The following is a 21406-nucleotide window of genomic DNA, read 5'->3' as shown; positions in this document are numbered from 1 at the left end:
AAGTGCAATGCACTTTGGGTTGCATCCTTGTATCCAGCCGTCTTCGTATCTATAAAGTCGATTTCACAAAACCATCCCGAATCCCATCTCTCATGTCGATGCGTTAGGCCACAGGGGCCTGCTCTTGAGCTTCATCGTCTTTCTTTGCCGTCTCTCCCAGCTTATACCCCCGTCAAACACCAACGACCTTCCCGCCTAACACACTCCCCGACTTCCACACAAACGCCACCCTCGAGACATCCACGATCGCCACGCCCACGATATCATAGGAATTGCAGACTCGACTGGCAACGAACTCATCGACGATTTCCCTTAGGATGGTGTCCTAGCCTTCCTCCGTCGCAGGAAGTCGGCTTTAAATACTCACTAGATTACGAAGGAAGAGCGCGGGATGGCACGAAACACACCTCGAACGAGAAACAGCAGAACCAAAATCGAAAGTCTACGTACCCATACTTCCGAGCTGGACATTCGTGCTGGTGGGTATATAAGCATATCCTACATCCATCCAGTCTAGCAACAAGCAACCGTTTGCTCCAGGAATCTTGAGTACCAATAACTCGAGTCATCTCTGGTGCCTTCGCAGTCCGGTTTCCAGGCGCATCGTCGACTTCACTTAAGTCTCCATACCTCTCACGTGTACATCCCACGCACCGTACGTATTTAAAGGGTGTATAAACAACAAAAGACGATGAAGAAAGATAGAGAGAGACCTCGATACGGTGTCCATAAGAAAACTCATGACTCCGGTGGTATGGTGCACTGTAGTACGTCCAGCCATGGTACTGCACGATGACTGCCAACGAAACCCCACCATTGACCGTCGCTCAGGACAGTATTGCTGTTGCTGAAGAGGACGTTTACCCGTGGTTGTCTCCCCTTAAATACGTGCAGCCACCACGGCATCCCCAAACCAACGTTAGCTATGGCAGCCTGGCATCGATCAACACCTAGACCGAGACCACACATCGCATAACCCAATTGGTACAACATAAACCCGATCGAAACTCCCGGAGACAAGGCTCTCACACGGGTATAAATCTATTCTCAACGAGCGAGCGTTTCCAACAACCTTCCCAGGCCTCGACAGGCAAACACACACATACATACAACACCACAACACCACAACGCCCCCAAGACAAGACATCATTGTATCATGACAATTCGTTTCCGTTTCCCCCCCTCGGGAGTTTGTAATTCGCCCAGCGAGGACAAAACCCTCGTTCATGGTCCCCACCCCTTTATCTAATGCGAGTAATATGCGCAAAGAATATGATCCGTCATATTTTTCGTGATTCCCGTATCCATTTCATATCCCGTGTGTCTCATAATATCCGTTGTAGTAAATCCCGGACAACGTTCTTTCAAACCCCGAATGTTGGTCTAAATGGGGTTGAAAAGGCCCCCCCTGGACGCCCGCAGCCAGCTGAGGCAGCATCTCTGCCCGTGTGCTGCTACCCTGCCCCGCTTACCCGCGGAACAAATCCCCGGTTCTACATAAACCCATACCCACCCCCGGCCCCGAGGCAAGGTAGTGAATAAGAAAAAGAAAAGAAAGAAAGCAACTCTCAGAGGGGAGAAGAAAAAAAAGTAAGAAAACGGATCCCCCCTGGAGGTTTGTGTGCGTCGCACCACACCGGATACGGGTCACCTGAGCGTGCTCTACAGCATGATGGGGTTGCGCGCGTCGGCACCCCGGTCGGCGGTGAGCTCCAGGAACTTGGAACAGGGCGGCAGCCTGACGCGGGAGCGGTGCGAGCTGGCCGGCCAGGTGCGGATGGAGTCGTAGAAGACGAGGCGGGAGGGCGTGGAGGCGGCGTGCAGCCGCCGCAGGCTCTGGCGGCACGGGTTGGACTTGAGGAGGGCGATGCGGGGCGGGGAGAGGCTGAGGCGGCGGACGGGTTCCGAGTTTTGGCGTCGGCGGCGGATGGGGCTGGATGAGGATGGTGGTGATTTGGCGCGCATGAACTGGATCCGGGCGGGCGGGTTGGGTTCCGTCGGCGTCCGGGGCGGGGGTGATGCTGACGGCGCCGAGTGGTGGTCGACGATGACGTCCGGGGGTGTGCTGGATTCGGAGAGGCTCAGTGAGAAGGTGCGCGGCTCGAGGGAGTAGCCGTAGTACATGAGTCCCCGCGTTCTCGTCGGCTCGTCCTTGTCTCTGAAGACGTGAGGGGTGGCCGCGTTTGCCTGCAGCTTCCGTTTCCGCCACTCGGAGTTGAGAGAGTTCATGAGCTTTTGGAGGACGGCCCAGGGGAAGATGACGGTCTTGGCTTCCCAGGCTCTGCCGGCCGCGAGTTCGGCGGAGAAGAATGTCGTCCATGCGCGGGCGTTGGAACACGGTTCGCCGAGGATCATGCTCTCGTCGGTGTGACGCATGCATCGCATCAATTCGACACGTTCCTGTCTGGTGAAAGGCACAAAGGGCTGCGACGGTGCGTTGACCATGTGCTGGAGGAGGGAGAGCGCCTCGGAGGCTTTGAAGAACTCGGCACACTGGCCCCCGATTGGGAGATACGTTTGGCGATAGCAAGTGATGGTGGGGTGTGCTGGATTTGGCGACTCCCCTGATGTCAAGCACAGGGTGACGGCTCGGTTGTCGCGGGTGAGGTTGACCGTGTAGTTGTGATGCGGAGACAACGGTTCCTGAGCTGGTGCTTGGTATGACAGATTGTCGCCAGCCCTGGACATCATGGCGGCGTGTGAAGGGGGCTTGTGGTCGTAGTCCATCGACTCAGAAGCGGCTCCATGGTCTGATCGAAAGCTGTGTAGACTGCATCCGTCGGAATACGAGCGGAGATGCGAATGGCCGTGGCGGGCCGGCGTAGGTGGTTGGACATGCGGCTCGGACTGGAAAGAGGGATCAAACTTGGTCGGAGGCGTCTCTGGGCCGAACGACGATGTGCGCGTCCTGACGTCTGAAGGTGTGTCGTGCCGAAGTTCAGGGGTTCCGTCAGGGTAAAGGTGCGGGAGCTCCGGGGAGTAGGCGGGTGAAGCAAGAGCCGACTTGCCGTATGCAGTCGGAGGACGAAATCCGAAATACGAGTTGAGTTTGCTAACAGTCTGCGCCGTCGAGTCATCGACATCCCACGCTGGAGAACGGGATGGCGTCGATGTCGGCCATTTGGCAAGAGAGACTTGCCCTTCGAGGTTTCTACGCGGCATGGAGCGGTAAAGCGACATGGTGAACAACAAAGACAAAACGCAGAGAGGAAGAGTTTCGAAAGTCGGCAGACTTGTGAGAAAAGAGTGAACTTCGGGCGCCAGTTGCAAGCGGACTCGTCATATATACGGAAGACGCAGTCCAACAAGCGCCAACCAAACGATCGGTCCAAAGGGGGGGAGCGGTCAGCCAACAGGAGCACACCGAGACATGGTGTCTTGGGATCTCCCCGCAGGAGCCAATCCCTCACCAGCCAACATACCAAGGGCCTTATTTTGCTTCTTCTCGCTCATCCAACAACGCACGACACTTGGGGGTCTGTTGGTAGGGCTATCCTCGTCAATGGTACGCGCTGAGGTAAACAGGCCCCGTCTGACCGGGAACTTGGGAGACACAACACCATCTCGTGTGTTAGTGTGCGCAAGTGTCTCCCACAGCCTCGAGGACCCATGGCGGCTTGGCGCCTCCCTGCATGCCTCCCGAAGAGATCGACGTGGTGCTTATGCAAAAAGCAAAGGGGAGTCCTATCAGGAGGCCCGGCAACGACTCCCGCGCGCTGGCGTGCGGTTCAGAGCCTCGTGTCAACCGGCCGAAATTGTGGCATTGCCGATTGATTGCATGCGTCGCTGCCCGAGGGAGGATGACGGGAAAAGCAACGTTGGTCTCGAGGGCCTGCGAGTGGCCGGCTGTTTCGCCCAAGAGCGACCTGCAGGCGCGGAACTGCACGATATATCATATTTCGCTCATGCGTGGCGGAACACAACGAGCCAGGTCCATCCGAATAGGAGGGAGGGGCAACAACACCACGACGCGATGGTGCATCGTGTTGAGGTTGTTTGGTTCACGGGCACGGTCGGTCGGTTTGGCGGCCGACGACGTGTTTTCTCGGTTAAGGCTTTCCGGGAAAGCACCTAGGAATGAAGTCTCGGGAGGCTGACGTTTGGAAAAATGAAGAAAACATCGGCGGCGGGCTCCGTTGTCCGCTCACCGCTGGATGAGAGACGGGAGCATGACGGGAGCATGGCGTGAGGGTCGAGAAAGAAGCAAGAGGGAAAAAAGCAAAGTGAGGCCGTCCGAGCGCGCAGCTGCGATATGAGACTTTGAGAGACAGTCGCATCCGGCGAATCAGAGCGATGCTAAATTAATAACCGCAGGGAGGGGGTGATATATAGCTGCGACGGGTCTCTCTGCCAGTCATATTCGCGACGGCGTTTGTTGACGTGGTCTGCTGGGTTACACATGTTGATTGTGGTGGATTCCCAGAGACTGCATTCACCCGAGGGTCCGTGAGAGACTCAGACTCAGACTGAGAGATGCAAATGGCGACGAGACACTGCAGAACAGAGGACAGGGGATTGCAGCGGAACAGCGGAGACGAGGCCGGAGACGGAGGCGGAGAGAAACAATGTACCGGGCTGGGGCGCGAGGCGAGTTAGGAATGGCAGGTGAGGCAAGGTACGGGGAGGTATTGTAACGCAATGCAACGCGAAAAAGACCTGGCGGAGAGGTGATGGCAGATGTGATGCGACACAATGTGATGTTTGTTTGCTTTTGAGTGAGCTACGGTGCAGCTGAAAAGCTCCGAGATTGGTGTTTTGGTGTGGGAGGTGAGAAGCAACAGTGTGTGTGTGGAGGAGTCGGTAAGCGATGGAGGTGATTAGAGTGATGTGAGAGATGTCGGGTCTAGGTCGCGTGTGGTGTGGTGTGGTGATGGCGGTGATGGTGATGGTGATGGTGATGGTGATGGTGATGGTGATGATGCAGGAGGATGAAAGGGGTGAAGGTGTGGCTGGTTATTCGTACATGGATGGATGGAAGGAAGGATTGGATGTCTTGCAGGGCCCGCCACGAAATGTTCCTTCCGTGTGGGTCCCGGTCCCGGTCGCCGGCCCTTTCCTCGGCCACTGGCAGCTGCAGCCATCAGTTCATGGCAGATGGCAGATGAGAAATGAATGGGGGGGAAAGGGAAATGCGAGGGGACGAAAGTTCCGATGCGTGCATGACGGCTGCCACTTTTGAAGAGGTTACCTTATTACCTTAGCTTATCTGTACAGACCTTACTTTGGGGGTACTCCAATGCTGACGTGACAGCGGGTTGTAACCGGTCTGCCGTCTGTCACCTGCGACTGCCCATTTCGGGGTGGCTTCTTACTCTTTCAATTTGAAGCCATCCAATGATCCAATGACTCCAAAAATGCAGGTACACACACACACACCTTGGTGATACACCTTTACAACTTGTTGGTGACTCTCTTGTCATTCTGGTCAAAACCACGCCTTCCCGACGACATGAGCGACATGAACGACAGAAGAATTGGGGTCGATGGAGACCGTCAGCCTTCTTAATTGGGGAAGCCTGTGGTTGCCTAGAACTTAATCCTTGGGCCAGCTGCTCCGCCTCACCAACCGACGACTGAACCATCAGCCCAGACGAAAGCCTCGCCCGTGCGGAGAAGCAGATCGAGTTTAATAGAACTCCAAACATTGACTCACTCGCCGCGAAAAATATCATCGGCAACGTCTGCAATACTGTTTATAAGGCAGTCTTCTTTTCTTGGGCACCAAACCTCCAAGACATCCAATCATCCCATACTCACCAGCCAACTATTGTTTCCTCGACGCTGTTGGCGACGGAAAATACAAGTCTACAAAACATCACCGCAAAAGAAAATAAGCGATCAACACAACTTACCACGAAAACATGGCGGCCGCTGCGACTATCCAACTGACACCACCGTCATTACACGGTGTCGGTCAGCCCTATGCCATGCCATCAGCCACCAACAGCATCGGTGCCACACACCATGTCACCGCTGCCGACATGGACGAGGCCATCCGGTTGGCTCCCCTCTGCCGCGATGCCCTGAACCTCCTCGACGACAAGATGCCACACTTTAATCACTCGTACGCCTTCACGGCCGACGAGATCCTGGCCCTCCCCTTGGACACAGTCCGCATCCCCGACGAGTTGCACGGCCTGCCCCGCCGGAAATCTACGCGATCTTCGCTCGCATCCGCCGTTGCGACGCTGTTGTATCCCGCCACCCACGAACAGGCTCTGTCATCCGTGATCCGGTACGACGCTGCCCGTGTGAGACTGCGCGCATGGATTGCGCTGCAGCGGAAGTACGACATCTTTGCCGCCACCAAACGGAACGGCCACAGCTTCCGCGGCCTGACTGGCGGAGCCGCTCCCGGCGTCCATGCGCCTGTCTGGTCATCCCGCATCCTTGCCCAGGGAACGTGGGACCCGTCAAAACTTCCCGTGTCCACCGCTGGTCCCAGGGCCATCCCGATGCCCGTTTCCGTCGCCGACGCCGCCGACCTGGCCCCGTTCTTCGACCATCTCGAGCAGGGCGGCACTCACGAGCTCGACGAGAACTCGGCCGGCGTTGATCTCGACCACGGCAAAGGAGAGCCCTACTTTGGCGTCAAGGCAGCCGAGTTCCGCAAAGGTGTCGTCTACGAGGATGGTCGCATGGATCTCTGCAAAATGGTTGTTGGCCCAGACCACATCGGCAGCCTGATGGACAGCTTACGGCCGAATCCTTTCGTTCGACACTTTTTGCTGGGCAACAACATCATTGGCCCGGTTGGCGCTCGGGAGATTGCCCGCTTCATCCAAGACCTTCCTGATCGCATCGACACTTGGTATCTCGCCGGCAATTGCATCGACGCCCCCAGCTTCAAGATCCTCGTCGATGCCTTGGTCACCTCCGACGCCGTCACAAACATTTGGCTGAAACGCAACCCGTTGGGTTCGGCCGCCGCCGCGGATGTCTATCGGCTCATCACCGAGACGAAAAACCTGCGGACGCTGGACCTCGACCAGACAGAGATCGGGGACGCCGGTCTCGCAGAGCTGTTCACCCGTCTGGCGGCGTACTCTGATCCCTCCGGCCGTAAACTGCCCCTGCGACATCTGTACTTGAACGGCGGCGGCATGTCGACAACGGCTGCCAGACAACTTGCAGCCTTCTTGGCCTCGCCGGCCTGCGGTGTCACCTCGCTATACATGTCTTGTAACCCACTCGGCGACGCGGGTATGCAGGCACTGGCCGAAGGCGTTCGTCAAGCTCCCCAACTGACTCGTCTGTCGCTTCAGTCCACTGGTCTGAACACGGCAGGTGCCATTGCCATTTGCCAGGCAATCACGTCGCATCCGGGGATGCGCTGCCTGGACCTCGGACAGGCATATGCGACCATGGACCTCGGTCAAGCCTGGAACTACATCCAAGACGCCGCCGCGCCATCTCTCATCGAGCTCTTGTCGGGAAACCAGACCCTTGAGTATCTGAACCTCGGCCATTGCCCGATCACACCGCCAGTGTTGCGGGACATCGACGCGGCTGTCTTGAAGTCTTCGCTGCTGGACTACGACGCCGAGTCCATCCTTCCAGACCCGACAATCAAGGAACCTAGGTTCAATCCGTCAGCCGACAGGACCATGCCTAACATATGCTCGTTCGGGGCAGTGACCAAGGACGCGAAAGCCGCCGAGAAAGCCGTCGACGACCACTTGGAGGCCAACGTGAAAGCCAGGTACGGCAACGACATGACTTACACTCGATTCCAGGACGAGGAGAGACGATGGATCGTGAACGACAAGACGGACGTGCGGAAAATCGACTCGGTGTATCGCAATCGCGATGCTGGGTATGCGCGCCGGCGGCTCCAGGCCTTGGTGAAAGACTGGGACAAAGATGACGACACCCTCGACCGCGTTATGAATGCTCAAGGCCCCTTCTGTTCCCTTCGTAAGAAGGCCGCGGTGCCGGATGCGCAGGGACCTTTTTGCACACGCCGTAAACACTGAGTCATGGTGAGGGAGACCAGAACACGGAGATCTTGATCGAGGAACACAACGGCGACGCCACAATCAACGGCCACGTTCTCACCTTGACGTTCTGTTCACTTGCCGTGGTGAGGAGCTGGAGTGCTGCGGAGGGTCTGGATGGGGCTTCTCGGAATGTGGTGGAGGTCAAGGTGGCATCGGCGGAAAGAATCTGCGCACTGACGGAGCGTGGAGCGCCGGGGCTAAGGATCACGAAACGGCCGCCTTGTCAACAACCACCAGTTGACTCAGGTCTATTAGTCTAGTTGGTTAGGACGTCGGATTCTGATTCACCATCAGTTCCTTCCGTAAGCCCAGGTTCGAATCCTGGATGGACCTATTACTTTTGCTTTTGTCGGCACTGACGAGCGTTTTCGTTTAATCGTTAGAAAAATCTTTTTTTGCGCCCTACTATTATTGAGTTTCCGCAGCTGTGAATGCACGTAGCGGGGAGTACGATGAATTGCTTATCGCGAGATAAGCCTGTAAAGAGTGTAAGTAAACCTTAGTAGATACTTACATAAGCTTCAACGTCATTGCTCGAGACACTGAGACGCGCATCAACAATCAACAGATCGCCAGAATACACCGATCGCGCCGGAGTTGGTTCCAATTTCCAACGCCGGACGCTCGTGACTCACTACCATTCCGCAATCTTCATCGTGACTCTCGCAACATTCCTCGACCCACGAGACCTGTCTCTGCCAGTGGAACGCAAAAGCCACAGTCCACATATCCAACCTCGATCAGCCTCGCACCCCTGCAAGGTCACTCTCCCACCCGCGATACCGCAAAGTTTAATTGATCAACGACATCGGGGAGTCCTCTCAATCCGACACCTTTTCGGGGCGCATACCCACCCAGGGTTAAATTAGAGAAGGAAAAAAACACGAAAAAAAAGAAAGCGCACATGCTCCGATGGCGCCGCTGAAGCGCAAACAACCCCACGACGACCCCGAACCTCCACCCCCCACCACCACCGCAACCGCCACGGCCGCCGCCGCCGCACCTCCCGGAGCACCCGACTCGACGCGTCGCGCAACGCGTCAAACCCCGATCCTGCCCCCTCCGATCCCGACCTCGCAAACGCAGTCCCAACTCCCGGCCGCCGACGACAAACGCCGCCGTCGCTCCTCGACATCCACAAGACCGCACCCCCAAAAGATCTCTGAGACGCCCATCCCGATCCCCGTGCCCCCGTCGTCGTCCTCCTCCTCGATCCCACCACCAACCTCCGAACCCCGCGCCACCCGTCGAAAAAGCGGCGCGGCCGCGGATACCACGCCCCTACCACCACCCGCCATGGGCGCCGTCAAGGAGGCAAAGGAGAACGTCAGGCCCATGACCCTCGTCGCCCCCAAGATCACCTACCAGGCCTCCCAGCCGCACGCGCAGCACCGCACGGGGGGCAGCCTGGTCCGGCCCAGCCCGCCGACGAGCCAGCCGCCGATAACGTCGCACTTCAGGCCCGTCCCGCGGCCCGGGCCGTACCACCACGGCATACCCGCGACTGTCACGGCCGTCCCCGTCCCCGTGACGCCCTCGGCGCAGACGAATGCGTCGTCGACGCCGAAGCAGCAGCCCGCCGCGCCGAAACCGACTCCGGCTGCGGCACCGACGAAATCGAAATCGTCGACGCCCCGGACGCTCGACAAGTCCGCCCCGAGGACGGACCGCAACATCGACAAGGTCATGCTCGGCAACATCTGCTTCAGGGCGTGGTACCCGTCGTACTACGGCAAGGAAGTCCTCGGCGACGCGTCCGCGAGCGCCAAGGGAGGCGGCAAACATCCCCCACCCGATCTCTCCACCACCACCACCGGCGCCGGCGCGAAGAACAACCACCGCAAGGGCGCCGACGCGCCCATCCTCGACAGGCTGTACGTGTGCCCCGTGTGTTTCAAGTACTCCAAGGAGCTGGTGGCGTGGTGGGGCCACGTGCGTGTGTGCGAGCGCGGCGGGACGGTGCCGGGGCGGAGGGTGTACACGCACCCGCGCGGGCGGCGGCTCGTGCGGCGGGAGGTGCCGAGGGCGGCGGGGGGCGGGAAGAAGGGGAACGTGGCGGCCCGGTTCACGGAGGAGGTCGTCACGGACGAGGGGGAGTGGAGCGTGTGGGAGGTTGACGGGGAGCAGGACGTGGTGAGTTCTTTTTTTTTTTGCTTCTGAAAGTCTGTGAAAGTGTGGATCGGGGACTAATGGATATGCAGCTCTTCTGTCAGAATCTCTCGCTCTTCGCGAAGCTTTTCCTCGATAATAAGTCCGTCTTCTTCGACGTACGCGGGTTCAATTACTTCCTCCTCGTCTACACCCCGCCCCCGCCCCCGCGTCCAGCAGACTCCGCCTCCACAGAGCAGCAGCAGCCACGCCCGCACATCGTCGGCTTCTTCTCCAAGGAAAAGATGTCGTGGGACAACAACAACCTGGCCTGCATCCTGGTCTTCCCGCCGTGGCAGCGCAAAGGGCTGGGCGCGCTGCTGATGGGGGTCTCGTACGAGATCTCGCGGCGCGAGGGGGTGCTGGGCGGGCCGGAGAAGCCCATCTCGGAGCTGGGGCGGCGGGGGTACAAGCGGTTCTGGGGCGGGGAGGTGGCGCGGTGGGTGCTGCTGGGATGTGCCACCAACAGTCTCGCGGCGCCGGAGAGGGAGTTGTTGGTCGATCTGGAGGATTGTTGTCGGGCGACGTGGATCGCGGTGGAGGATTGCCTTGCTACGTTGAGGGAGATGGGGGTTGTCGTGGAGGGTGGGCGGGGGCCGGGGAAGATTGCGAAGAGGAAGAGGAAGAGGGGGGAGGGGGATGTTGATGGTGGCGGAGATAGGGGGGAGGGGGAAGAAGAGCAGGAGGAGGAGGATGTGGAGATGGAGGATGTTGGAGAGGAACCGGAGACGAGGGATGTTGCGAGGGTCAAGGTTGATAAGGAGGCTGTTTGGACTTGGCTTGCTGCGAATCGGATTAGTCTCGAGAGGGTTTGTGATCCGGATGGGTTTGTGGAGGGGTATGCTATCAAGGAGAAGGAAGTGGATGAGGATGAGGAGTGAGTTGGTACTTTTTTTTAGTTAAGATATCCCGTGTTCTATCTTCGAGGTGGTTGAAATGTTACTACCTGATGTGGTTTGCATATTGGTTCAAGGCTGCAGTTACACCATCCCGAAGTTTTGTCTTTGAGGTGGTTGAAACATCACCGCTTGATGTAGTTCCGAGGTTAGATTAAAGCTGCAGCCATAACATCACATACTTCCTTCCATCTTTAACATGGTTGAAGTACCACCTCTTAATGTGGTGCATAGGTTGGTTGAAGGCTGCAGTCACGATATTCCATACTTTTATCTTCTAGGTGGTTGAAGATTCACTGGTTGATGTGGCGGTTCAAGGCTATAGTCATAATATCCCGTACTTTTATCTTTAAGGTAGTGAAAGCATCATCGCTTAATATAGTTCAAAGGTCAGTTTAAAGCTGCAGTTATAACGTCCCATACTTTTATTTATAAAATAGCTAATGTGTCACCGTTCAATGTGGTTCTTAGGTTGGTTCAAAGCTGCATTCAATATCCCGCAGTTTTATCTTCTAGGTAGTTGAAGATTCACCGCTTGAGGTGGGATACATCTTGGCTTTAGGCTGCAGCGACGACTCCACAGATCGATTCTCCAGGTTGCTGAGTCAAAAGACCAATTCACGCGGCACCAACCAACACCGCAACGGAGGCGCAGCACCAACAACATACCCAGCCAACCTCCAGGCATACACACCAACACAATAAATACAATAACAGAACTCACAAAGAACGAAACACATCACCAACATAACACTCCCCTCTCATCACTGCCTCTTCACGCCCAAAAAATGTCGGAGGAATCCAGCCCCGTCCCCACGCCACAGCGAAGACTCTCAACAGGCGGCAAGCCCCCCGTCCGAGTCCGCTCCACCTACGTCGTCGAGCCGGCCCCCTCCCGCCACGACCCCTCCGTCCCCTGCTTCACCGCCTGGGAGCGCCACGAGCTCTGGGGCCCCCCGCCGCGCGGGTGGACGGTCGAGGACTTCCCCATGGCCGACACGCTCCCGCACTGGTCCTTCCAGATCTACGACACCACTCCCGGGTCCGACTCGGCGGAGCACCTGAAGAAGATCGCGCGGGCGCTGCACGAGGACACGTTCGAGAGCCGCACGATCCCGGACCGCGGCGAGCCGGACCGGTTCGACGTCTGGGGGTTGCCGATGGAGGAGGGGCTGGGGGAGCGGGAGAGGGTCGAGCGGTGCCGGGAGCACGCGATCGGGGAGGCGGCGGCGAGGATGAGGGAGGGGGTCGAGGGGTGGGATGTTCCCGACAGGAGGCATTCTTGGAGGGAGGACAGGACGACGAAGGTGATTGTCGTGATTGACCGGCCGCGGGAGGAGTGGGGGGAGGGGGAGGAGGAGGAGGAGGAGGGGGAGGAGGAGACGGGCGGGTGTTTGGGCGTCGAGTGGGATGCGCGGCCTGATTACGAGACGTACTTGAGGGGGAAGGGGGAGAGGCCCGAGGTCTGGTGGTCGAGGGATACGCTGGAGGGGTTGGGGAATGAAATGAGGGAGATCAGGTTCACGTTTCCTGAAACTGAGGATTCCAGTGAGGAAGAAGATGAGCTCTGCGAGTGAGGAGGGGATATATGACTTGCGCTCTCTGAGATGGAGTGAGGAGACGGCTGGCGAGCATGTTGTTTTCTTTTCTTGGAAGGCGACGCGCTTGGTGGCTCTAGGACAACTCGATGCCGTAACTGAGTATTTGGCGCTTCGGGAGGAAGTAGGATGAGTCTTAAGGGGTATACTAAGACTTTCTTGGATTGAACTTGAGTACTCCAACGCAGTTCATAGTGAGGCTAGATTTACACTCGGCTGGTTCTCAAAACGCCTCACTTGGAGGACGTTGGAGCAAGTCTCCAGAATCGCAAGGCGTCAGGCCCAAGTCGTTCTGTTCTAAAGTCAAAGTCAGCACTTTGAAGCATGTACCCTCCGCCTAGATCAAAACCAACTCAACTCTCTGAGTAGCTTTGAATGTATCTCACTCTCGGAAGAACTGAGGCATGTCTAACATATAATCAAAAAGGCCCTTTTCGAACCAAACTCAACATTCTGCAGCAAAAAAACACAAAATCAAACCAATTCAACTGGACACCATCCAAATTCATCTAAATCATACCTAACTCAGAATGCACCCGCCTCTCCCACAAGCCAACCAACCATCCGCCTCCACGAACTCACTAAAAGACAGTCCTCAACCAACCCCACCGCGTAGATGATCTTGTCGGGACTGCCAATATTGGGATTCTTATCAACAGCGTCGCGAGTAACACCGCTCCATCCATAAGCCCCATGAACCAACGCTCCCGCAAGCCAACCCAGCCGGGCTGGGAAAATCCATCTTCTCCGTCGTCGCGAAGCCGTTCTTCTCGTCCTTAGTCAGCTTCTTATACTCCTTGTCAAAGTCCTTCTGGGAGTCCGCCGTCCGCTGCGCTTTGTGTTAGTCTTTCTCTGTGGACACCAGGAGGTACACTCACTTTGATAATCGTCGATATTCCTCAGCGACAGCTTCACCACCTCCACGCTGCACTGCTGGTTGTTCCAGGGGTCCTTGAACGCCCAGTAATTCGCGATCTCGGGTATCTTCTCCGCGTCGCTGCTCGTGGCGTGTTTCCTCACGCAGCACCTGTACCCGGTCTTCGCCCTGCCCGGCGTGGTCTTGACGATCTTCTGGCCGATGGTGCGCCGGAAGAGATTCAAGGCCAACGAGGACAGGTTCTCGCGGAGCAGCTTTGAGAAGCTCCTCTTGCTGGCCGCGGCGTCGGAGGCCTGAGAAGAAGTCACCATCGACATTGTCGTCGTGGCCTGCGCGGCGGTCTCTGCGGGTTTCGTGGTAGTCGTGGCCTGCGCCGGCTTCTCACTCGGCTTCACCGTGGTCGCATCCGGCTTCTTCGTGGGGTCCGGCACGGGGTCGACCTCGCGGCAACTCCCGCCCTTTTCTTACACCCCACGGGACATGGATTCCGGGGCGCCGAGAAGGGACCTGAAGACCTTTGTGATGTCAAAGTCGAAGTCCGGGACGCCGCAGGCGTTACCGACCCAGTTGCCGAAGAGGGAGGCGGAGGAGGCCTGGCCGCCGGGGATGAAGAAGAGGCCGAAGTCTGCGATGGACTTGAGGGAGGAGAGCATGACGGCGCAGATAACCTTGTCGAGCGGCTCGAGCCCTCCGATTACGATCTTGGAGATCTCGTCGCAGAGCTCGCACTCGCAGACACATTGGCCCGGGTACCACTGGTTGCAGTCTTCGTCTTTGAAGAGAGTGCCGGGGTCGAGTTGGACGCCTTCGGGGACAACAGACTTACACTGGGACACGTAGGTTAGCTGTTGTTCATGTTGTGCGGGCTTTCGTCGTTGGGCGTCGTTGGGCTTTGGTAGCGATCACTTACACCCGCCTCATTTGTCATCCCCTTCACCTTCTGGCAATAGCCGTCGGGGCCAGAACAAGGTGCCAAGGTCTTATCGCGGTTGCCATTGCCGATGTAACTGAAGCACTGGCCGGTTGTCTTGTACTTCGCGATGATTTCATCGTCTTTGTTGCCGTTTTTCTGGGGACACTTTGGGGCTCTGGAATCGAGGTGTATTGCCGAGGCCAAGGCGACACTGCTGCAGAGTAGCGTCAAGAGGGCGAGGAATCTCATTGAAGGAGAGAGTTTGTAGAGCAAGAGAAAGAAGATAAGTGAATCATCAAAGTAAGCTGAGGTTTTTGAGCCGATGGTGGATGATGTAGATTGTTTCCACGATACTATCATCCACCTTTATAAGGGTTACATACTGAGGCTTTGCTTCCCAAAGTCCATCATGAAGACCAACTGCGGCTCATTCTGCTCCACTTAGCAGCCCTCAGAGTAAGCATGGCTCACAGCGTAAAGCGAATGAAGCCTTGTGTTTTTTTAACTCGTTGCATCGTAAGATCTCTGTTGGTGTATTAAACCTGAAACGCCACCCCCAAACACCCAAGCCGTGAAGAACCGCTTGAGAGACTAAGCAACTGCGCTCAGAGCCAAAAGATCTTTGGTTGATGCTCGAGGCTTTTTCCAGTCAGATGCGAGTGAAAGACTCCGTGGGTAAAGCTTGTTGGTTCGGGATCTTTAGTGAGCCCCTCATATTGGGTTCTCATCGGGCTATTTTTGGACTGCCAACAACGTGCTTCGCCTCGCTTGAGTGGCTGTTGGCGCCAACCGACTCCCATTATAACCAACACCAACACGGCCAACAATGATATGTTCCACATAACGATCCATTTTTCTCTCTTGTCTCCGATTCAAGTTGCTTGGTGCAGATGTTGTTTACGTCTGATTAGACAGTGCCTTGCATGAGTTGAAGGCTTGTCTCAGTCAATGGGACCGAGCTGGGAGTAGCATCAACGGTCTACACCTGTTCTCCTTCTGCCTTGCCGCATGATTCGTACACGTCGGAAAGTGCTAGCTTGGCCACGCTACTGTATTCGGAGATTCGTAGCAGAAGGGCTAGCCGCTCTTTGCTTCACGTTGGCTCGCTTCAGTCTACCGCGTCACACGCTGCGGTTTTAGCTAGTCCCTATGGCTCTACCGCAATTTATCTCACCACTCGGTATGTGGCTATGGAAAGTCGCACGGTATACGATAGAACAATTGAAACGCAGCCTCATTAGCGCGTCCAAAAAAACTCATGCAGCAGCAGAGAGATGCCAACGAGCCTCACGGTTTGGATCATGGCCCGGTTTGAGATATTCTGGGATCATTCCTCAAGAACAATCTCTTCAAGTCGTTCCCCCAGACAGGACTCATGTGCGCGACTGCCAACCTGCGTCAAAGACTATTGCTTAACTGTCGTACTTGAATACTGCAACGTGAAAGCGAGATCCAAGTAACTTCGGCTGGAAAACAGGTCTCTACTTGTGGTTTCCCTTGCGCATTATGGAGAAAAAAAGGGATACACTCTTATCAGAAGCTGCCCTAGGCAAGAATCACGAGGTGGCCCACGACACCAAGCAACCCATATTGGAAAGGGAATATTAGAAAGTCATTGTCAGACATAACACTCATATGAGGTCGGAAGGGTAGCTAGGGGACTTCGGCCACGGCAATTCGATAAAAGCCTAAAGCGTGCTGCGCAAACGACGCAGTAATTTTCAGTGCCCTGTGTGTCAGACTCGGAGCCAACAAACATTGCATCGACGTGGAAGAATGCAACGCGACGGGAGTTATCGGGTGGCACAGGTAGAAGAGGTATTCCGAAAAGGGAAACGAGCTTGAACCACTGTAGGCAAAAGCTTCGAACCGTCGAGAACTCGGTCAACCGAAATGATGCAGTTAAAAAAAACTGTTTGCACCGGCTTGGCTTTGTTGGCTTGGTGGCTTGCTTGAGGAGTAAAAGTCCACGAATTGATTCGATACGAGGAAAGGGTTTGGCGAGATGCCGCCAGGGTCTTGATTTTAGTCCAGGATTCGCGATGGGATGCCTTAGCGAGATGCTGGGAGCTTTCCTAATTACACCTTCCCCGGGATCGATTCTTTGTCATCCTCAGGTTGGCTTGCAGTTCGCAAGGATGTTGTCGTCGGGCGAGGGTGAGACTCATTTTACTACCGGAAGGAATGCAGAGAAGCGAATGCACCGTCGTTGGTGTGCGTGCGTGTGTGGGGCGTCTCCCGTTCCGTTCCCGCCCGTTAGCGGGGCTGGGCGGTCGGGGCTCCGGGCCCGGCCGGGTCCATTTTGGGACGTCTGATGCAGCCACTTCGGAAACATTTTTTTCGGCTTAGTCTGAGCCTAAGGCAACGACGTCTCATCTCTCTCTCGCTCTCTCCGTCGGCAGGAATGGGAGCTGACAAGGAGGTGTGGAAAAGAGAAATGAAAATGATATTCCCTTCTCCCCGTGGGTAAGACCGTAAGCTCGGAGCAACTGACTCCACATCATCATCCGTCAGACGCTCGGGCTGCCTCTAACCGGATCAGCCTGTCTGGTTACTACTACAACATTGCGGTTGCTACGAATATGTAGACACGATGGAGGTACTTGAAATTGAGGTTGATTCGCTGGTTTGCGTGGGGTTTTCCTCGGCCAAATTGAAGCATGTTACCTGGCTAGGACTTCTCTGAATGGGATACATCCAATCATCTTGTTAGACATCCTGTTGGCGAGTGGACCGCGGCACTTGTTTATCAGCCTAGGATCAGATCTACAGGCTCCTGCGCCTTTTCCCACGCTTCAGACAAGACCACGCCGCTGCCCTGGCGCGTTGCCACGCCATGCTCCCACCCAATGCAAAGAACGAAATAGCAGTCCGAATGCGGCGGTGGATTCCTAGCACTAAGTATCCGGGCCCTTTTCTCCGCGGCCGTCAACGGGTGTATGAATTCGTGAAGCCGCTCCGACCAGCCCTTCGCCACCGCTACGAGTTCAACCGTCTCGAGCGAGAGCAAATGATCCATATCCGGTTCATCATGGGCATACAAGACCCCGGCGAATTCCTGATCGCTCGTGTATAACTCGAGACAAAGCGCTTGGTTCTCTATTCCCGGACGTAGTGGTCTCGGGAGGAAGAAGGCTCTGGCTGTTCTTGCGAAGATGAACGGTAGCTGGGGAGGCGGCTCGGCCACCTCTGTCCTTGACGGGACGGGAACCGGGTAGTGAAACCCAAAGTGTCCGAACCTGTAGAGCTTCTTGAGAAAATTTTCGTCTGGGATCTCGTCCTTTATCCAGCCCTCCGGAACGTGTTCGGGATATTTCTGGGCGAGCGTTTTGTGCTGATGCCACGCAGACTTGATGGGGTGCATTTCTGATGGCGACGATGATGGCGACTTCATAGCGAACCACTTGGCAACAGGTTCCAGGAGCCCATAGTGGCTGGAGCCCATGTACTCCGAGTCCCGGAATAACTGGATGCTCCCTTGCCAGGCTAGCCAGGACCAACTTGGAACAATGCCCTCCCTCGACGTGGCGTTGGTCGACGCGACCCGTCGTTTCACTCGATGATGACCCCAGAGTAATGATCCCTCAAAGAACATCTGAGGGTGTCCATAGATAAGTCCGCCCTCGAAATACGAACTCAAAAAGTTCTGCAACCCCAAAAACGCTCTTGGGGCATCCCCCGGGAGCGTGAGGTGGCGACCGCTGAACTCGCCGGCAGCATCACAGATCCACGAATTGCAAGGGCTTCGGTATTCAGGTCCCATCCAGTTGACAAGGGGAGTGCGGATGTAAGAACTCTGGTGTGCGCCATCGCGTGTCTCTTCATACCAAGTTACGCTCGAGCACACCCAGCGAAGTGGACCGTCGGTGAAGATTAGTCGTCTCTTTGCGAAAAGGAACTCCTGCAGTGTCCATCCGCGCTCAGCCCAATCTGATCCGTCTCCAGCCGTTGCACTGCTGATATAGGGAGCACGTCTGAAGAAGGCCAGTTGCTCTCCCCCAGCTAGGTCGAGAACATTCTGGTCCAAACACCTTGGTTCCGAGATGCCTCGAAACCCTCGGAGGCCGTGGTCCGCATCTTTCCCAGAGAAGGCAACCAGACAAAGGGCCGAAGATGCGTATATCTGATGCATGATGTTCAAGTTCCGGGACATGGCCTCATGATCATCTTGGATGATACATAGACGGTCGATCCAGACATACCTGCAACCAAGGCTCCTCGTTATGTTGATGGCGTCCCGCACCGTTCTCGGCACCTTTGTGGTGTTGTCGGGGTGTAGCGAACCCGGCCTCCTTAACATCTCGACATTGTCCTTTGTGGTCATGACAGAATCCACAACGCCCCAGGTATAAGACAATGTGAAGTAGGTGGTCGTGGTCGAGTTCGATGGCACGATGCACAGGTCCTCAACATCAATCAGCCACTCAGGACACACATCTGCCCACGCCCTCCCTGGTGTCGCCGATGGCGGTTGCGCACATGCAGCTCCATGTTTCATGAGGCATTCATCATGCCAAGAACGCGGTATCGACTGGTCGATCCATTGGGAGTCAGTCAAGCGCGACGTCCCCAAATGGCCAGGTTGGTCGGGTTTGCCGACCAGCTCAAAATATTGAAGTTTTAGGAGTTTCTGCGGCTTTTCTGTTGGTCGAATGAGAATGGCTAGATCTCCCGACTTGGTCGCGACCGCGACCAGAATTTGATGCGGCGAGCTATTGTCCAGCTCCATGAATTCCCACAATCTTCTCATTGACTGCGCGTGCGGGCAGGGCATCTGCATCAGGCTGTGCATGTTTCCCAGATGGCGGATCACAGGTTGCCACCTTCTCTCTAAACCCATCCTGATGACAACCAAGATGTCCGAACAGACTCGGCAACCGTCCGGTTCCACTGTCGCTGTTTGAAAGACGGGCGCGACCCCATCGCCGGGCTCAGGACTGGCCGTGCCGGAAGAGTCGCGCCGTTTTTCAAGGCTGGGAGCCGACATTGATGGGCGCGTTGGGGGGCGTTGTTTGCTAACGAATTCGATGAACACAGGACTGAGTCCCAATTTATCAAATCGACGACCAAAGCACGACGGTTGAAAACAGGACACACGCGAGGCAAAAGCAATTGATCTGGGCGCTTAACTGAGGGGTATCTACCTGACCGGCTGGACTTGTTGGTTGGTTCCATTGCTTCATGCAGTTCACATTTGGCAGCTGCACTCCTGAGGTGGAGACCTAGGCCCGGGTCTTAGGTAAGCATGGCACAGCCACATGTGCTTACCTCACCTGCCACTCACCTGAGCCACTCTCGTCAACGGGCAATTTTGAGAATGGAAGGCACGAACCATGGAAGCGCGGCAGGAGCGACGGGAAGGGATTTTCCTGCCGCAAGTAAGCTCGGACGAATTGACTTCACCTCATCATCCTGACTGTCAACAATCAACGAAATCAATTCCGTCAGATTCCGGCTCTAATTTTCGACTGTGCCGTTCGGTTGGCTCGATAGAGCAAACAGCCAGCCGCCTTTGCTTTTTCCTGCGACACCTGTGACCCTGCAAGACCAATTTAAGATACGATCGAAATGCAGAAGTCAAACAGGGCGATTCAGGAGCACAAAGCAAGCTGTGGCTCAACTATTGGCTTCTAGGCCTGACCACCATTGGAGGCGCGTTGCACAGAGTATTGACGCAGACGTCCGGCAATGATGCGTCATTTTTGAGGCTCAATAGCCTCAGGCACACACCGAGACACACACACACACAGAAAGAGAGACAACAGCGATCGGTCACACCCGGAGCCGGCAGCGCCAACCAACGGTGTGCCCATCGTTTCTTCCTCAGCGGCCGTCAGCCGGAGTTGAGGTCGTTCCGTAATGGAAGTCATCAATCAGCAGGAGCACACCACCGTCAACGACATCAGCACCCACCAACACCCTTCAGCAGCTGTCGTGTTGGCATCAACAGCATCTTGGCCGCAAAATTTTCGTGCTTCAGTGGAAGCAAGTACCTCACACCGTTTGGGTACATACGCCTCCGAAACAATGGCGGTCCCGCACGTCATAACGGTGTGTACACAGTACGTGCTGCAGGCCTATGAAAAGGCAGCGTAGCGTTTGTACGAGTACCGACAGGTGGGATGGACGACGCTAGATTTACGTTTGGCACTGAATCAATCTCGCAGAATCTCCTATTGTGGGCCCCTGCCACGACCGGCGACCGTATGCCAAGTTGACGGCGTTGCACCCATCTCGGCCATATCTGAATTCTCAGACACTGGAGCCTCGGACGTCGGCTGAATGGAGCGAGAGACGTTCTGATTGGCGGCACTTCCGAGGCGGCAGCTGCCAACACCTCTCTGATTGCCAACGCCAGCCAGGTTTCTGGATTCCTGCCGGGATCTCACGTAACACTCGTCTACTCTTCATGCGGTAGGGGGCAAAGAGGAAAGGGTGTGAGGTGCTGTCGGGTGCAGTCGCCGACAGGAGTCCCTGACAGCCACAGGGCGCTAGGCCAATGCGCCGTGTGCTTCGATTGACTTCATCTCATCTTTTGGTGATGCGGCCCGGCCGAGAAAAGTCTGATAAGGCGAAAAGGGTTCGAGCAAGACGTAAGGGAGGGTCGACAAGAAAAAAATGAAGAGAGGGAAATTGAACGGAACACAATCAGTCGCCTCGGCCTTCAAACGACGATGCGTCTCACCGCGTCCCTTTTTATCTCTGGGACCGACGCTCCAACTTGGTCATCGTGTCCACTTTCTTTCTGGCGTCGTTGGGTCTCTTTTTTGAGCTATTTTGTCGGGTCCACCCACGTGTGAGTACAGGCCTGCGGCTGATTGGACCCGGTCGCCTCAAAGTGGGGGCTTGAACGGTATCGGGGTGGGGGTCACCGCAAGCCATGACCGGGTTGATATCAAAGCTGACATCGTCTCTACATTTTAGTGCTGAAAAAGCGCGCGGTGCCTGAGGGAACGGTTTTTTCGAGAAAATTT

At 56.0% G+C, this 21406-nt stretch overlaps 6 protein-coding genes across 6 annotated transcripts; 3 read left to right on the top strand and 3 right to left on the bottom strand.

Annotated features, from left to right (window-relative positions):
* Nucleotides 1-1662: 1662 nt before the first annotated feature.
* Nucleotides 1663-3180, bottom strand: CkaCkLH20_09643 (uncharacterized protein; the record flags this gene model as incomplete). Its single annotated transcript, XM_038892358.1, has 1 exon — nt 1663-3180. The coding sequence occupies one exon, from the start codon at nt 3178-3180 to the stop codon at nt 1663-1665; it is 1518 nt and encodes a 505-aa protein (XP_038742241.1).
* Nucleotides 3181-5861: 2681 nt separating this feature from the next.
* On the top strand, nt 5862-7976 carry CkaCkLH20_09642 (leucine rich repeat protein; the record flags this gene model as incomplete). Its single annotated transcript, XM_038892357.1, has 1 exon — nt 5862-7976. The coding sequence occupies one exon, from the start codon at nt 5862-5864 to the stop codon at nt 7974-7976; it is 2115 nt and encodes a 704-aa protein (XP_038742240.1).
* A 936-nt stretch (nt 7977-8912) lies between these two features.
* On the top strand, nt 8913-11029 carry CkaCkLH20_09641 (MOZ/SAS family protein; the record flags this gene model as incomplete). The annotated part of the gene is made up of 2 exons (XM_038892356.1): nt 8913-10133; nt 10202-11029. The coding sequence occupies 2 exons, from the start codon at nt 8913-8915 to the stop codon at nt 11027-11029; spliced, it is 2049 nt and encodes a 682-aa protein (XP_038742239.1).
* An 803-nt stretch (nt 11030-11832) lies between these two features.
* Nucleotides 11833-12621, top strand: CkaCkLH20_09640 (uncharacterized protein; the record flags this gene model as incomplete). Its single annotated transcript, XM_038892355.1, has 1 exon — nt 11833-12621. One exon carries the CDS (start codon nt 11833-11835, stop codon nt 12619-12621), a length of 789 nt encoding a protein of 262 aa, XP_038742238.1.
* Nucleotides 12622-13294: 673 nt separating this feature from the next.
* CkaCkLH20_09639 (uncharacterized protein) lies at nt 13295-14681 on the bottom strand (the record flags this gene model as incomplete). Its single annotated transcript, XM_038892354.1, has 4 exons — nt 13295-13471; nt 13567-13903; nt 13988-14346; nt 14430-14681. 4 exons carry the CDS (start codon nt 14679-14681, stop codon nt 13295-13297), a joined length of 1125 nt encoding a protein of 374 aa, XP_038742237.1.
* Nucleotides 14682-17181: 2500 nt separating this feature from the next.
* On the bottom strand, nt 17182-19419 carry CkaCkLH20_09638 (uncharacterized protein; the record flags this gene model as incomplete). The annotated part of the gene is made up of 1 exon (XM_038892353.1): nt 17182-19419. The coding sequence occupies one exon, from the start codon at nt 19417-19419 to the stop codon at nt 17182-17184; it is 2238 nt and encodes a 745-aa protein (XP_038742236.1).
* Nucleotides 19420-21406: the final 1987 nt, after the last annotated feature.

This window comes from Colletotrichum karsti (genome assembly GCF_011947395.1).
Source record: "Colletotrichum karsti strain CkLH20 chromosome Unknown Scaffold35, whole genome shotgun sequence".
Taxonomy (NCBI): domain Eukaryota; kingdom Fungi; phylum Ascomycota; class Sordariomycetes; order Glomerellales; family Glomerellaceae; genus Colletotrichum; species Colletotrichum karsti.
Note: the sequence above shows the minus strand (reverse complement) of the source record. Positions and strands in the feature narration are given on the sequence as shown.